Source organism: Monocercomonoides exilis (genome assembly GCF_001643675.1).
Source record: "Monocercomonoides exilis strain PA203 chromosome Unknown scaffold38-1042076, whole genome shotgun sequence".
NCBI lineage: Eukaryota > Preaxostyla > Oxymonadida > Polymastigidae > Monocercomonoides > Monocercomonoides exilis.
This window is the reverse complement of record NW_027150583.1, coordinates 505,565-522,838: the sequence shown is the minus strand read 5'-3', so window position 1 is coordinate 522,838 and position 17,274 is coordinate 505,565. Positions and strand designations below refer to the sequence as shown.

General features: G+C 33.0%; 5 protein-coding genes across 5 annotated transcripts; 3 read left to right on the top strand and 2 right to left on the bottom strand.

Annotated features, from left to right (window-relative positions):
• Positions 1-5,202: 5,202 nt before the first annotated feature.
• Positions 5,203-5,526, top strand: MONOS_14966 (uncharacterized protein; the record flags this gene model as incomplete). The annotated part of the gene is made up of 1 exon (XM_067867810.1): positions 5,203-5,526. The coding sequence occupies one exon, from the start codon at positions 5,203-5,205 to the stop codon at positions 5,524-5,526; it is 324 nt and encodes a 107-aa protein (XP_067723195.1).
• Positions 5,527-5,868: 342 nt separating this feature from the next.
• On the bottom strand, positions 5,869-6,267 carry MONOS_14965 (uncharacterized protein; the record flags this gene model as incomplete). The annotated part of the gene is made up of 2 exons (XM_067867809.1): positions 5,869-6,071; positions 6,120-6,267. 2 exons carry the CDS (start codon positions 6,265-6,267, stop codon positions 5,869-5,871), a joined length of 351 nt encoding a protein of 116 aa, XP_067723194.1.
• A 1,848-nt stretch (positions 6,268-8,115) lies between these two features.
• Positions 8,116-8,334, top strand: MONOS_14964 (uncharacterized protein; the record flags this gene model as incomplete). Its single annotated transcript, XM_067867808.1, has 1 exon — positions 8,116-8,334. One exon carries the CDS (start codon positions 8,116-8,118, stop codon positions 8,332-8,334), a length of 219 nt encoding a protein of 72 aa, XP_067723193.1.
• Positions 8,335-8,451: 117 nt separating this feature from the next.
• Positions 8,452-8,817, top strand: MONOS_14963 (uncharacterized protein; the record flags this gene model as incomplete). The annotated part of the gene is made up of 2 exons (XM_067867807.1): positions 8,452-8,499; positions 8,665-8,817. 2 exons carry the CDS (start codon positions 8,452-8,454, stop codon positions 8,815-8,817), a joined length of 201 nt encoding a protein of 66 aa, XP_067723192.1.
• Positions 8,818-10,226: 1,409 nt separating this feature from the next.
• On the bottom strand, positions 10,227-11,645 carry MONOS_14962 (uncharacterized protein; the record flags this gene model as incomplete). The annotated part of the gene is made up of 3 exons (XM_067867806.1): positions 10,227-10,474; positions 10,564-10,823; positions 11,221-11,645. The coding sequence occupies 3 exons, from the start codon at positions 11,643-11,645 to the stop codon at positions 10,227-10,229; spliced, it is 933 nt and encodes a 310-aa protein (XP_067723191.1).
• Positions 11,646-17,274: the final 5,629 nt, after the last annotated feature.

Genomic DNA, 17,274 nt, shown 5'->3' with positions numbered 1-17,274 from the left:
TCTTGCTTTTTCCTTAAGACTCATTTCTCCCTTTTTCTTGTTTATACTCTTAAACTTCATCCCTCTCAATGCTCTCCTCGCTTCATTCCTCTTTCTCCCATGCATCAACACCTCTGCTATCCGTTTTTCCAGCCTCTGCTCGTGTTCGACAATTGCTCCAGCTGCTCCCCAAAGCATCTCATTGCAACAGATCTCGACATTGGTGGTTTCAGCGTTGTCATTCTCATCTTTTATTGTTGAATCAGTCATTAAGCTCCTTTAGTGTGATGCGTTCCATCTTCACTACCATCTCTCTAGGCAAGCTTTGAAGTTGTGTTCACGTCTTCATCTTTCAACTCTCCGACAATAGCAGCGCTATGCAGAATAACCACTCCATATACAGCAACCTCATCTGCTCATGCTCCGCAGTACTCAACATAAAATCGCTTTGGAAAGTAGACTGCACTTTCCCGGGCTTTTATTAGTGGATTTTCAACTACGGATGAGATCATCGGAGCACTGACTTTCAGCTCCCTTCCTCGCTCTTCGTATCTGTGCTTAAAGGCTGCAATGAATGTAGTAACTGATAGAATGATTCAGATATTCAACGAACTGCTTCTTGCTGTGTTGTCGAACTCTGTTCTGGTTCATCATCGTTTTCTCTTCAAACTTTTCATCTTTTCCATTTTGCACTTTTTTCTTTTGAAATCTCTTCAATTTTTTTCCTATCCGATTTCCATTCATAATATTCTGTCTTTTATAAATTTATCTTTCTCTTTATCTTCATTCTCTTTATTCACTTAACAATCATCTTCTCATCTTCAACCAGTTTTTTTTTTCTTCAAAATGCCATCTTTATTCAAAAAAATATCTTAATCACATGCCAAAAATGAAGAAATCCGATCGAATGAAGCGAGCAATGATTATGAAAAAGTGTAAAATGATGTTTTTGGTTATTATGAAGAAGTTAGAAATGAACGTGAAGAAGAAGCCCAAAAATCAGAAAAAGTCGATGGAGAAGGAAAATAATAAAAAATGTCGAAAAAGAAATTGATAAGAATGAGGAAGAGGAAGAAGAGGAAGATGATGATTGGGGAAAATCAAAGGAGGTTCTGCTATGTTTGTGATGTGAGTTGCATTTGAACACGTGACAGCAAATGTCTATCTGGAGAAGAAGAAGAAGAAATCACAAAATAGCAAGGTATATGGATACCTCAACATTCAGCTTCCTCGAATTCAATTGGTCGTGATGAAGATTGGTTTGAGGATTATGCTACAAAAGATAAAAATTCTTGTTGCTTTCTTCAATCAACTTTTCTTGAAACTGTTCAAATTGAAATGAATAATGCTTCTTGTTCAACGTTCTTCCCTAAGACTCTTGCTCTTATGTGTTTGCGTTATCATAATTAGAATCTTCTTCATCTTTGACTCTCACTCTCACTCATTCACTCTTTCTCTCCCCTCCCTCCATTATTGCTTCCATCCTCCCCAATTGCAACGATATCATTTGTTCTTCAAGCAATAAATTTCGAAAAACAAAACTGTTTTTCTTCGACTCTTCTTCAAAATATGTCCCTTTCTCTCTCAATTTTTCTCTTTCTTTGGCTCTCAGCAACAGTTGAAGAACAGTTTGACAAAGGAGCATCCAGTTCTTTTTTTTTTTTTTTTTTGTTTGTTTTTTCTGCTTTGACTTATCTTGAACACATTTCTTCTATTCCCTTATTCTCCTTCCATCACAATTATTCACTTTCATAGTTGTTTATAATGAGATACATCTTTTTCTCCTTTGTCTTCAGCAAGGATTATTCGATTTGCTGTTCTGTCAGCACAGTCAATCGAAAATAATTCAGTTTGTGGAGTTAGTGGCTGTTGATGAGAAGAGGAAGAAAAAAATTCAGAAGATGAAAAAGATAAAGGAGTTGAAAATAAGAAAGAAGAAAAGGAGAAAAAGGAAGAAGAGGAAGAGGAAAAAAAAGAAGTAGTTGCAGTAGTAGAAGAAGAGGAAGAGGAAGAGGAAGAAGAAGGCGAAGTGAAAACATTTGATATGTTTTTGATAGAAGCTGGCTGTGTTGATGTGTGTGAATGAGGTTTTTGACTGTTTGTGAAGTGAATTAACTCAGAAAGAGAATTTTCAATGAAAAATTTCTTTTCCTTTTTATTCTCATTCTCTCCCCCTTCTCGTTCCTCTTCCCTCTTCTTCCCACATATATTCTTCCTCCCTCTGTTTCTATTCTTTTTCTCTTCTCCTTCATCTTCTGTTTCTTCTCCAAATCTGCCATTTTCTCTGTTTTCCATTTCACAAAGCAAAAAAATGGCATCTTCATTTTCTTCTTCCTCTTCCTCATCATCATTATATCCTTCTCCTATTCTTTCTTCATCAAAACACAAATAATAAAAATTTAAATCTCCATTCTCTAACTCAACTCCTCCTCCTTCACCTCCACCACTTCTTCTTCTTCCTCTTCTTCCTCCTTCTTCACTCTCTCTCTTCTCCTTCTTCACCTTCTTCCCTTTCCCTTTCCATCTTTCCTCTTTCCTCTTTCCTCTATCCTCTATCCTCTATCCATGCTCTGTAAGTGAAGGCGCGGAAGAAACAAAATCACGCGGCGGAAGAGGAAGAGGAGGAGGAACGTAATTTACACTAGAAACCGGAGCAGCGGTGGAGTTGGAGATGTGGAGAGTGCGAAGTGCAGTGGCAATGCGCTAGGTGTAGTTGGGGATGAGGAGAAAAAGAAGGAAAAGATGAAGATGAAGAGGAAGAGGAAGAGGAAAAGGAGATGAAAAAGATAGAGAAGAGAAGATGGAGAAGAGAACAGAAGAAGAGAGAAGAGAGAAGATGAGAAGTGAAATAGAAATATGGAAGAAAATATTATAATAGTGAAGAGAAATCTACAAATAATTGCAAAGAAAAGCGTTATGCATTGAAACTGATTTGAATAAACGAACTCGCATACACTTTATTCTGAATTGACACGAATACAAAGAAATGGGAATCAAATTGGGAAGAGAGAGAAAAAGAAAGAAAAGAATTATATGGGTGATAATTTTTGAAAAATCACAACAGATCAAAAAAATAAAACCATTATAGTTAGTGAAGTTCAAAGAAAATTATTTAAATCAACAGTTAACTTCATTTTTCATCAAAAGTTAATTTTTTCCCCCTGGAAAAGAAATTTTAAAAAATTAAAAAAAAAATGCAAACGATCAAAATAAATCAGTTTTTTCTCAACTCGCATATATTTGCTTTGAGAAAAGAACATATATCAAATCAAGATATTTTGAATTTCATTTAAACATGAGATTTCATATCGAACAATCTGCAGGTTTGCACAAAATTTACTTTTATTCAATTCTATAATTTTTCCCAGTATGAATTGCGTAGAAAATAAATGCTATCCAACAATCGTGTCAAATAAAAACTAATTCATTCAAAGAAATTTAACATTTATTAAATGTTTCAGCCAGAAACGTATCCTGCAAAAAATTCTTTCATTTCAATTATACCAATTCACCATTATTAAAAAGAATGGCAATTGCATTTTCTTCTTTGCAATTTGTGTGGGCAACAAAAGATTTAAAGGTTATTCCGGATACTCTCATTATTTTCGTAACTTCAGTTTCCTTTTTTGTTACAAAAGTATGTCAATAAATTTCGCTGTGTTAAATTTGACTCTTCTGCAAACAGTACGACAACAATCTCGTCTCTTCTTTTTCTTCTTAAGCTTCATTTCATTCATTCTGGTCACCACTTTCAACGTGTTCTGCAACTTTCACTTCTTCCGCCAATTCGACAACTTACACTTCCTCCTCCTCTTCTTCCTCGTTAGTTTTTTTTGAATGGAATTTGTGAAGTTTCTAAATTGCAAGCAGAACTTCGTACAAGGTTTTGGATTTTTTTTCCTGGAGCGAAAAGGAAGTGAAGACGGGACAGATGGGATTTGTTTTTCGAAAAAAGGAATATTTGGAAAAGAAAAAAAGAAGAAAGTTAATAAAGAACAATCGTTGAAAAAAGGCATGGACATATTTTTGAATATGCAACTTTTCATTCATTGCATTTTTAATGTTATTAAGATTTTGCAAGGATGTTTAATGACAATGGTTAAACAAGGAATATGGAAAGAGTGCGTATTGGATAGACTAAAAAAGTCAGGATATAATAATTGGAAAGGCGTATAGAGGAAAGAACAGGTGAATAATACAAAAGAAAGGAAAGAAAGATGTTTTTATAAAGGTATTGGAATGTATTAACGATGAATCTTGTTAAAAGCTAAAAAAAAGGGAAACAAAAATCGATGATATGGCAGAAGAAGAAATAAAACGAAAAGCTGAGAGGAAAAAGATATTTGATGGGCATACTGCAACTAAAAGCACATCAGTTATTTTTCACAATTTAATCATTCCAAGAAAAAATAGAAGTTATATAAGTTAATTATAATCCCTTTGTTACGAAAGCATGAAAAAAATTCAAAAAAACTTGAAATTGAGTAAGTAAATTTAAAAAACAAAAAATATTGATCCTATGATCACTTTGATCTGAAATTTTCAAATTAAAAATTCTCTCGAAATAAAACTTTTCTGAATAAAAAATGAGTATTATTGCAAAGACACCTAACGAATGAATGCATTTATAACGAAAAAGAGACGAAAATTGAGGATAATAAATTGAGTGTGTTTGTAACTCTTTAAGGTTCTGCTATTTTTTTCACTTTTAAAAAACTTCATCGTCAATTTATCCATTTGTTTCAGACATATAAACTATACTCTATAAAACTGTTAACTTAAAGAACAGAATAATAAAAATAAATGAATATTTTTAAGGTTTCATTGATGTCCTTCAAGTTTCATTATGCCATTTGATGGGAAGAAGAAGATATTTATTATCATTTGACTGAATGAGACGACTTGGGTGAAATGGAAGAAAAAGTGAAAAGTGAAAACATAATTTAGAGGGATATTTGAAGATGAGTCAAAAGAAAGGAATAAATGAAAGAAAAGGAAGAAGAAGAGAAAGAGGAAGAAAAAGAAGACGACGAGGAGGAGGATGATAACGCCGATGACGATGTTTGCTGCGAAATCGAAGGATCGATCACATCCAATGCACTCTCAAAGGACAGGAGCATGTTGTTGATTGCCATCTCCATTGAACTCAGAACTTATAAGTGTTGCGCTAAAGAAGCAAATAATTGTGATACATAAAAAAATGTGGCTTCTCTTCCCTCTTCAATGCTATTGTCTCGTGAAACTGCATCACTTGCCTCCCGTATACAAGCAGCACCCGAAAGCAGATTGCCACTTCCATCTCGTTCTTCACCAGCTGCAGCTTCACATGCACCGCCTGCAGCTGCGCCTTCTGGAACAGCGTATTCCGCCCTTCTTTCCTCCCCACTGATGTCTGCACCGCCTTCACCAGCCGCTTCAGCCCTGCTCCTGCACATGCACCTGCCCCTGCAGATACCCGCACCGTTACCCACGCAAACACCCCCGCTGATACCACAGAAAGCACCTGCACCTGATCATCCAGCGCCGGTTAGCCATCTTTGCAACTGAGCTGTTCCATGGTAGGAATGGAAGAGATCTGCAGTTGGAAGCTTCGCATACATCTGCATGCATTACGCACAACATGAAGAAATCGTTGCTCTGGAACACCTCCAGCACCGATTCAAACGACGACATGCAGAACCGCCGCAGCTAGTTCTCATCACTGAAGATTCGCAGAGACAGCATCATCAGCATCTTCGTTTCCTTCTCCGTCTTGTTTATCTTCTGCCTCACAATTACATCCACTCCTCCTTAACATCCAATACCACAACCACCACCATTGGACCTAAAGCTGTTCTTCTCAGATCTCTCGCTGATCAAAGATCTCTTACCCTCACTTCAGCCTCCTCCTTACCCACAGCTGTTTGCTTCTCCTTCAACACTTGCCCCACTTTCCACTTTCACAGAAAGCTCCTTCTTTCTTTCGTCTAGCCCAATCATCACAGTGTCACGATCTCCGATGCTCGCGGAAAACTTTTCCTGAAACTTTTCATGCAACTCCGAAGGCAAGATCAATTTAGCTGAAGACGGAACCATCCTTCCACACACAAAAACTGGCAAAGAAGACGAGGCAAACTACGACATCGAACTCACCAGCGAACCCGCTCTATCCCCACTCACCACCCCGCTCTGCTGTGTCCGCAGCTTCTTCTCCTTCTCAATCCCCTCATCAATCAGCTCTGTCTTCTTCTTCATTGCCACCAGCTCTTCCACCATCTCCTCGTTCTTCCAGGGAGTTCCACTCTGCATCTACACTTCATTCTCCTTCAATGAAAAAGCTGATCTATGAGCTGGATGTATTGGAGAAGATGATGAAAGTTAAAAAAACGAAGGAGTCAATAGTGATATGAAGATAAGAAAAGGATAAACAAATAATTCATTCTGACTTTCTTTTCATTATTTATCTCAAAGATAAATAAGAACTCTACATATCATTTATTAATTCTTATTTGTTTTTACTTAAATGCATAAAAATCTTCAATTGTTTTTTTTTGTCAAAATACAAATAAGTTCTATTAATATTATTGTCGTGTGTTTTTGGATTCAAAAAAAGTGTTAAAGTCGAAAAACTGATTTTTTGAAAATTTGAAAATTAACGTATATAAAACATTTATCAAATTGAAAATTTGCATAATGAGATTAGATAGATAATGATTTTAATAATTCAAACAATTGATATGTGAAATTCATTTAGTCAAAAAAGTTACAGAAGAAAATTCTAGTTGAATGTGTTGCAATTTTTTAACAACAAAAATAACAAATAAACTTCAATTATTGTAACATAAAGATAATATCAATGATAAAAATTTAAAAAAGGAAAGAATCAAATGCTTAAGTTTGAAAAAAATGAATGAGTAAATGGAAAGAGAAATAATTACGGTTAACAAAAATATGTCTTGGATTTAATGTGGGACAGATCAGGCTAAAAAAAAGTGATTTTTCAAAAATTTTCTACCAATATACAAAAAGAAAGAGAAATATAAAAGTAGAAAATAAATATGACATGGAAGAGTTAGAAAAGAAATAAAGATAGAAAATTAATTTGTCACAAACATGTTGCTGCTGCTATCTCGACAGCAGCCTTTTTTGAGCAGCCGACACACTTTGCTCCATCCTTCATGGCTCATCTATCAGCTCTTCCAATTCTTTTGATAACCTTCATGCAACATTTTTCAAATGCTGGAGGTGAAAGAAGAAGAATAGAAAAATGTAAGAAATGGGTGAAAATTTTTGAAAAATCACTTTTTTTTAGCCTGATCTGTCCCACAAAAAATCAGATGGATATATTTGTTAACCGTAATTTTTTCATTTATAATTTATTAACTATTTTTTACTCTATTGAAGAGTTTGACGTTTTATTATTTTCAATATACTTTGTTAACATGAAGTGAAGAACACAATAATTGAAGTATTCTATTGCATTTTCTTCTTATTTGTCTGAATCACGAAAATTATGAGTTTTTCCATTTATCTTTTACAATGCGATGATTTTTTCTTATCTTTTATTTGAATAACAACAATAATCATTAATATAACTTCATTGAGAAAATAAATAGATTTTTTGTTAGCTTCATATCCGTTTGTTAAAAAACAGTAATTTTTTATGTTTTTCAACTTTGAGGCTTTCAATGAAACAAAAAGTGCACTTAGACAATTTGAAAAAAACTTATTTGCATTTGAACTTTAAAGAAATTAATGATCGTTGAATATTCAAGCAAAAAAATAACACAATTAATGATTGATACTCTGAGTTCCAATTTGCCTTTGAAAATGAGACAATAAAGGAATGAAAATGAATACTAAGTGTATTTTCAAAACTGTTTTCACACAAAAAACTGCAATTTTTTTTCATTTGTTATGACTTTCATTGTTTTCTTTAATTGGAGTAGCAAGTGCATAATACACACATTCTTCCCTATTCGAAATCCCAATAAAAGAAGAAGAAGGGAATAAGTATTTATTGTAAATATACCTGCTATTGATCCGTCTTATATATCGGCTGTGGATGCAAAAAAACTGTCGGCAGCTTCAATGGATGATATCTAAAGGCGACTGAAGTTTGTGGTGTCCGAGGCGGCTGGGGAGTGTATGCGGCACATGCTGGTGCTGTCTCCACGTGCGCTGCGGGGATATATTGTGGCGCGGAGGGGGGTGCTGTATGGGGGTGTTGTGTGCTTCCCATGTGGCGCTTTCAGCGATGCTTTCCGTTCCGCTGGTGGGGCCGCTCCCGTCGCTTGCAGCGTATGTGGGAAAGAAGTCCAGGAGCAAGCGAATCTTTGCAGCGGCAGACGTGAATGCGTTACCATCGATCTTTGATCTGTTTGTCTATTCGCCGCTTCCATCTGCGATTGTGTTGATGGAGTTTTTATCACTGCAGCCGATGCGCTTTATAATTAAGATTGATGATGAGGTGATTGGGCGATAGATAGTACAATGTTATGCGAGGAAGAAGCTGTGGAGAAGTCGATGGAGAAAGGCGAGGTTGAGGATGGAGGATGCGGTTTTATCTCCAGCAGCTATCACACTGGCAAAATACAAGGAAGAAATAGGAAGAGAATGGAAAGGAAAAGAAGAAGTAGGAAAAGGATGAGGAGCAGATGAAGAAAAAGGAGAATAGTGGGTGAATGAAGTGAAGCGGATTGGCAGACTGATAGAGTTGCTGGAGGAGATAGACAAGATCATCTTGATGCAGCAGTTGAGGATTCTGGACCTGAGCGAGAAGTGCAACTCAGAAGAGAAGGAGGCGAAGGAGCTGCAGGAGCAGCTGGTGGAGAGGAAGGAGAAGGCGGAACTGATTGACGTGGGGATTGAGAAGCAGAAGAAGATGAAGTTTGAGGGATTGCAGTCAAATAAAATGAAATCTCAATCATCCGTATTTTTGGTGTTTTTGTTGAATTTCTTCAAGGCAAAAGCAGAGATGCAAAAAATGCGAAGAAGATTCCTTTTGATCCCATAAGTTCAGGGGATGCATCAACTTCTTCTTCTCCTTTATCAGAGGCAGCTTATATAAAATTAGAACTAGATGAAATGGAGTATCTTTTGTTTGAGTTATCCGCAGACATTTCCAGAGCTGTGGCTTCAGATCTTTCTGGCAGCGTTCAGGTTGTTTGGGTGCTGCTTTCTATCATTTGTATCAGTTCTTGAGTAGCGCCAGCGCAACGACTTCTTCGCGCTGTGCCTGCAGATACCAAATGAATGCTGCGCTGATGAACGGTGAGCGCCTCTGACAGCATCTGAGAAAAAAGCTGTTGTGAAAAAGGTTCGTCATCGCTTCACGCTGTTGAACCGGAGCTGGACGACAGGGTGCTTGTGCTTTCGCGTGTGTAGGCTGGTGCAAGGGTTGAGATCTGGTTGAAACAGCAGGTGAATTCTGTGTCATCGGTTGTGGCAAAGAATTAAGAGTGGTTAGAGTTGCTCCAAATGGTGCGGATGCTGGTGGAGCTTGCAGCGCTGAAAGAGAAAGAAGAGGCAGAGGAAAAAGGAGGAATAGTTTGCGATTCCTCGATATTTTCCAAATCAGCAGAAGGCGAATTTTTCATCTGAATGAGAAAAATCAAATGGAAACCAATGCGATCCGGGAAGAGGGTTGTGAGAAGAAAACGTGAAGCGAATATGAATGAGAATATGGAATGGACGTTTAAAGTCAGATGGAGAATTTATGCATTTTGGAGCAGGTATTGAGGCAGAGGAGAAATATGATTATGCAGTATTTGAGGAGGTTATGCAACTGGAAAAAGATGATTGAAATGTTTTCAATTTCGCATTGAGTGTTTGTGGACAAACGGAATTCTCTTCGGATGTGTGCAGCAGAATTTTGTGTTTCTTCGCTTGCTTCCTTACAAGCATTCCAATAAGAACAATATCTTCTGTTTGCTGGAATTGAGGTTTCCATTGTAACTATTTCCTTCAGCGCTGCGCTGTAAGTGCCGCTTCACATTCCAGAACTCCGTCTTCTGACTTTGTGCATTTGGATCTTCAAGGCTCCTGACTTCTTTGAGAGGAACACACCAATCAGCCTTGATACGCCAACCAATAGCAATAATGATAGAGCATCTTCTCATTCATTTTCTGATTTGACTAATGGTTCTGTTTATTTTTTTTTCTTTCTGTTCCAATAATTATCAAATGATTCATAATTGTTCTTTCTATCCCGTCAAAAGCACAGCCGGAAATAGAAGATGAAATTTCATTTGTCCAAGAAAGCAAAATCAACGAAGTGGTGGGTATGCTTTGACCCAGTTCACGCTTTCCATATGCAATATTCCACCCTGAACATTTATCAGTTCTGTCGAAAATTCCGTTTCCGTAAAGTGTCCGCTTCCAGCAGATACGTTCAATCTGCTTATATGTATATTTCCTGCACTGCTTATCTCAAATAGCTTTGAGTAGCAATTATCTGCAATTTCCAATCTGTGCGCAAGTGCAAGGTTTCTGACAGTCAATGCGCTTGTTGAAACTGAAAATAGAGACAACCCAGATGCTTCGAATTCAATTTTGATTGTTGTTCTCAAATCACTTTTCCATATATTGTGTTTGAATGCATACCACCATCAACGCTTACGGCCTGAGTAATTGTTCCATAAAGCACTTTGATTTCCTCTCCAAACCCAGATATCAGTTGAGTGAGGCAACGGCTGATCGTGCTGCATGGATAAGATTCATCCAGTCCATATGCATATGTGTCGATGCCTTTTGGTTGTGAATCAGTTGAAGAAACAAATCTCACATTTCCAAAATCATTGTGAAGCCATTCACTGTGATCAACGTTTGAATGATAATTAGCACAGACTCTGTTTGTTGCTTTACTGGTTGAATAGCAGGTGGAATCAATGTTATTTGACGACGATATTTGTAGAGCAATATCGTTTCCCACTTTTCCACACGTGTTGTTGTGGAAAAAGCAGAAAAATAATAATGTTCCATAATTATATGCATTTATTTCAATTGCAATAGCACCCCCCCCCCCAACACATTGCAAAGCAATGACGTAAAAAGCAATTTGAGAAAATAATTTTATCCGTACAGATCCAATTCAGAATGGCGCCTCCTGTGCCATCTCGTGAAGAATTGCATCGACAAAATTTGAAGAATGAATTTGTTAAGGAATTCTCTTGTTTTTGAGAATTAACTTTAAAGTAACATAATGCTCCTCCATCATTTGCAGCAGAACAGTTATTAAATAAGCAATCTTCAACCATAGACTGTGAATATATAATTTCGAAATTAATTCCCCCGCCTCCAAAGTCAGTTGTTTCTTCTGCTGCGCATTGGACGAATACCGAATGGATATCAACGCATTCAGCAGTTTTCAAAGCATATATTCCTCCACCTCTTGTGGATGAAGCATAACATCTTGTAAATGAAGAATTCTCAACAGTCAAAGTTGCATTTTCATTTTCATGAACATTAAGTGCTCCTCCTTGTGGAGCAGTGCATTCAACCCATTCACATGAAGAAAATGATTGGCTCACATTCGTGTCCATTCGTTCTTTTCTTTGAAGATTGACTTCTCTTTTTCCGTAGAATGTGGTTGTGTTTTTGCTGATAAATTCCTCTGAAGAATAGGATCCAATTGAAACACCTCCTTTAAATACATTAGCAGAAGAATAAATGAAGCTATTCTCCATTGAACTCAACAAACATGAATGTTCAACGTTCCAATCACTGAAATTGTCTAATTTCACTGATATGTTCCTGAAGGCTCAATCATGAATTTGCTCTCTTTTGCTCTTTCCTGACAACAGGAAATAGTCTGATGACGAAGCAGTCAGATCTGCAATGATGAATTCTTTCTAAACGTTAAAATTTGAATTATTAGTTGAAAATATAAGATCAAAAGAGCAAACATTCTTTTGGAGGATTAAACATGTGTTTGTGGGTAGATTAACATGCTTTGAAAATTAATTGGAGATGAGGTCTAATTATGGAAAATACAAGAATTCTTCGTAAGCATTGATTTGTTTGTAGTTATCACAAAAGAAAAGACATACATTTATACAACATATTAAACAATTCATCTGAAACATACAAAATACAAAAATAAAGAAATTGTTATCAACTGAAACACACTTGAATTGCAGTTTTTGGAAAAGCACTCTGTTTTTTGAAAATTCTGTGAATCAGTTTTCTTTCGAAATTCATATCTTCTTGAATTCGTTCTTTTCAATAAAATCATAATTTATTTTGATCAAAATATACAATAAAAATTCAATTTTAATTTATGTCTTCAATCATTATCATGATATGTTCCAATAAAACTTAACTCATAGAAAAAACGAACTGAAAGCATTTTTATAAAAGTGAATATTGAAAAATAATATTATTATGGTATCTTTTTTTGATCTGTGGTGATTTTTCAAAAATTTTCTCCCAAATGCAAAAATTTTGATGGAAGAAGAAGAAAAGGAGAATTTTTCAGAAGTATTTGAAATGAGTTGACAGAAGATGAATAATTGGATGAAGCAATATCGACACAAGGAGAGGGAGAAGAAGGAGAAGAGGAGAAAGAAAAAACAGAAAAAGATAAATTTAAAGCAAAATATTAATAAAAAAAGGGATGAAGAAAATCAAAAAGGAAAATGCAAATCGCTGTGATGCTCATAACTTTTCATTTATACAAAGTTTAAACAATCACAAAGGATCAGAGTTAAAATAAAATGAAAAAACAAATAAAATTTTTAAGAGACTGAAATTGAAGTAAACTTTCAATTCAAATCTGATTGTTTTTCAACATTTTCATAACAATGAATTTTTATTCATATTCAAAAAAATTGATTCTCTCAAGTATTTTTTTTTACAGAACAACATATCAAATATTTTTTTTTTTTTTTTTTTTTTTTTTTTTTTTTTTGCTTTTAAAAACAATTGTGAAATTGAAAGGATAAAATTATCTAACGAGAATTGCAAAAAAACATCACAAAAATTATGATAAATGTTTCTATCGTAGAAAAAACATATTGAACATGTGTAATCACTTAGGTTTAAAGATTTTATATAAAGAATAATTATAAAAATAAGACACTGATAATAAAGCTTCAAAAACATTTTAAAGAAAATAGGATAATCTTGATGTGATTATTCATAAATTGATGACTTCTGTCAAAGTGTAAAATACAATTCAAATAAATAATTAATTAATAAAGGTTTATTGATTATAAATTTTAATATAATTTTTGTTTATCAAATTTTAGATAATTGGACAGTGTTTAATCCATTTCCAAGCATAATTTAAAAAATAGTTTGTTTTCATCAAAAAAAAAAAAAAAAAAAAAAAAAAAAAAAAAAAAAAAAAAAAAAAAAACAGTGACGGGTACTGACTGACGAGACCCCACCTATTTCAAGGTGACGCAGATGTTTACTCATAACCATATGAACACACAAACAAATTATCCTTTATGCAAGACCTATTTTTCATGACAAAAGACAATGGCATCAATAACAAAATGAATAATAATATGTTGACAATTTGTCAAATAATGATTATTCTTTGTTTCACAATTTTATTTTATAATGGGTGATAATATTTGGAATCATTAATATATTAAGAGTGTTTTATCTTCAAAGGAAATACATCTTTGGAGATAAATAATACATCAATAAATTAAATTGGACAATTATGTTAGTTAATAATCAAAATGTTTTCGTTTTTAATCATGAAAAAAATTATTGTTTAAAGTTAAAATATTGATGTTTTCATTTTTCACCATTCGAAGTTGTTTCTTTTTCTAATAATTTTTTTTTCATTATATCGTTTTTGAAAATAATCACCCTATTTTAAATAAATCCACAAAAACCACTTCACATGTATTTCTTTTAAATAAGATATTCTGAAAAGTTTCAAACTCACAAATTTTAATTTTTCCAAAAACATTATCAACTTTTGCTTTCAATATTTTAAAAAACGATAATTATTGTATAAATAACGACAAGTTTTTTTATTTGTATATTCGTTTCATTTTTTAGGAGACAAATTAAATATTTTTCATAATTAAGAAATTCCTTTCTTTTCAATATTCCAAATAATAATAAATTCGTTATTTAATAATATAAATTTTAATTGTATTTTCATTCTTCTCAAAATTGAATTTAAAATCAATTAAAAATTTTTTGTGAATGATGTAATTCAAATTCTAGATATATATTCTTATAAGAAAAATATTGAATAACAAGACAAAATTTTGATGAAAATGTTTAATAATTAATTTTATTATTCTGAAAGAAATAATAAATTTTGAAACAATTTCAAGGTGAAATTTGAGTTGTTTAAAGAGGAACGTTTAAATTTTTTGGAGGAATAAAATTTGAATTGGAAACATTTTGTTCAGATTTATTTTCTATTCTTGATTTGGATGGTTTTTTATCATGTTTTAAATAACATTTTATAAATATTCTTGATAAAAGTTTTGATTTTTGTTATTTATCAAATGTATGTTTATCTTTAATTATTTTGAATTATGAAAAATTAAGTTAGAAAAAATAATTTTTGAACAAGAAATTTGTTAACTTTATTATTTATATTCCAATTATTTTGTTGATCTCTAATTGGAATATAAATGATAATAAATAATAAAATACTTTTTGTAGTAATTTTTTTTTTTTAAGATGAAATGAACGACTTCTTTTTGTTTAGTTTCTGTGAGCTGACAAATCAATAGAAGCCTTGTCTGTCCCCAAAAAAAGAAGGATTAATTAAAAATAAAAATTGAAACAAAATTAGACAAACGATAGCGATAACTTCCAAAGAGTTAATCAAGAGTTTTGAAAAAGATTTGTTGAAAGTATTTGTAATATCTGGTTGTATTTTCTTTTTTGTCAGTGATGGTTTATGACAAATTGTGACAAAAATATTCCTCAACTCACACTTTCTTTCAAAAAAAATACATGTTGGAAGCTTGATCATATTTAAAAAAATGATTTTTATAAAAATAATAAGAATTACGACATGTGGATTTTCATTTTAATTATTATAGAAATAAAGAATTATAAAATCGATTTAAATTACACTTTTTGACAAATCATAAATATATTGTCAGTCATTTTGTCATTTTTTCAATTTTCTTTAGTCGTGTCACAGAGGAATTGTTTTTGTATTTTATGTCTTATTATTTCATAATTTTTTTTTTAAATTATGTAATTCAATATTTGGAGATAATAAACTGATGAAAATATAAATGATTTATTTTTAATGACAACTTTTCTTTTGTTATCTTTCAACAAAAACTATTTCAAATGAAAATTCGAGAGAACTGTTTTTAAAGAAAATAACATCATTATTTCAAATATCATTTGGGAGAAAATATGGACTTTCAAGCTTTATTTGCACAAAGCACAAAATAATTGCTCCACTCATAACTTTATATCGCTTTCTCAGATTTCAAATTTATTTTGATTTTCATATCTGTAAACAGGCATCGTTGAAATCAAAACATAAAGTGTTGTGACATATCACGAATGTCAAAAAAACAGAACCATTTTTATTAAGTTTTTTATTCGCAAAAAGTCAATGAAAAGTACATAATTTTTAAATGAAAATGCCTGAAGCTCAATATTTTGCCCCATTTGTTCTTCAATTAGATAAGAAAAGAGGGTCAAAAAGAAAAATCACTGTTTATGATGAAATAGTGAAATATCTTGAGTGGTTATCAAGTGACACCACTGTTAAAATAATCACATTTTTCTTTGAACTTTCTTTATGAATGGAATACAACAGCAAAATTGAAGTGAGGCATTATTTGCAAGATATATTTAGCAGCATGTGTTAAAATACTCCTCGCCCACCATCTTTTGCAAATGAAGAATTTCCATATGTTGCATTGCTTTTCGATGCAACAACGATAAAAATACCAACTCCAATCGATTAGTTGAAAAATGCAAAAAAAATTATGTATTGGTCACCATTCCGTCTTTTGCATGAAAATAGAAGTAGCTGTTTCTTCTTTGCATCTATTCAAAGCCCTATTTGTTTCTGATTCTGTTCCATGCGGAGAGCACGAAGTAACATTGTTCAGGCGAGGTCTTCACAGATATGTGCAGTTTGTGGGAATGACTGATGAAGAAAAACAACACACAATTGAAGATATGCATCACGATAGTTGTGTAATAATTGGTGATAAAGGATTTCAAGTGCATTTTCCCAATATTAGGCTTATCACTCCAATAAAAAAAACTGCAACAAAGTTTTTAAGTCATTCATTCTCCTCATCATTATTTTCCTCTTCCTCCTTTTCTTCTTCAACATGAATTCCTTCTCATCCTACAATTTCTTTTTCTCTTCCATTATCTCATTTTTCATCCTTCTCAAATACCACATGTCTCATGTTTTTTAAAAAAGTTTCTTTTGTTTTATTACCTAAATAAACAAAAATCCCATATTTCAATCAAATTTTTGTTCCCACTCAAGTAACTTAACAATAATGGAAACAGTACCTTTTCAATGTTATTACTTCCATTTCAGAAGAGTTACATGAATTCGAACAGAAATTTGATCGAAAAATGATATTTTTGTTTTATTTGAAAATTTTTCTAAAGCAAGTTCTTAAAAAAAAAATTCCACATTTTCTTTTTTAACAGAAACTTCATCTTCTCTTCTTCCACAGCCGAATATGGACAACGAATTATCGAAAGCTCCATTATCTGCTTCAGCGACTGCAACATTCACTTCAAGTGTCACAAGCATTTTCCAAAAAAGTAAAGAAAATGATTTTTTTTCATTTACATATTATATCAATGATTTTTGTATTTCTTTTGAAGCCACTTCTTCATTTCACATAAATAAAAAAGAAGCAAAAAAATGCAAAAAACATTCGACTTTTTCATCCAATATTACAAAACAATCAAAAAAGCAAAATTCTTCTTCATCTTCTTCTTCTTCATTATCTTCGAAAGTTAATTCAAGATCCTGTCTTATCATGCTTCTTTTTTCTCAAAGAGGCTTGAAAAACAATGGTTGTATGGTCTCTCTTTCTGCTGTTTGTCAATGCATGGCTTCTCTTGATCTTGAATTTATAGACATTTTTTCAATGAACAGTAAACAGAAAATATTCAGACATTTGTTTCATCTTCTTCGAATCTCTTCGTTAAATTTTAATGTGTGGGATGGAGGTCAGATTAATAAATTTTACGACACTTATCTTGGAGGAAAGAATCAGCCAAAAGAACTGTCTGCTGTTTTTGAAAGACTTCTCAAAGTTCTTTCCAAAAATTGTAATGAAATAAACGATATGTTTTCTATCATTTCACAAAATGTTTTAATGCGTG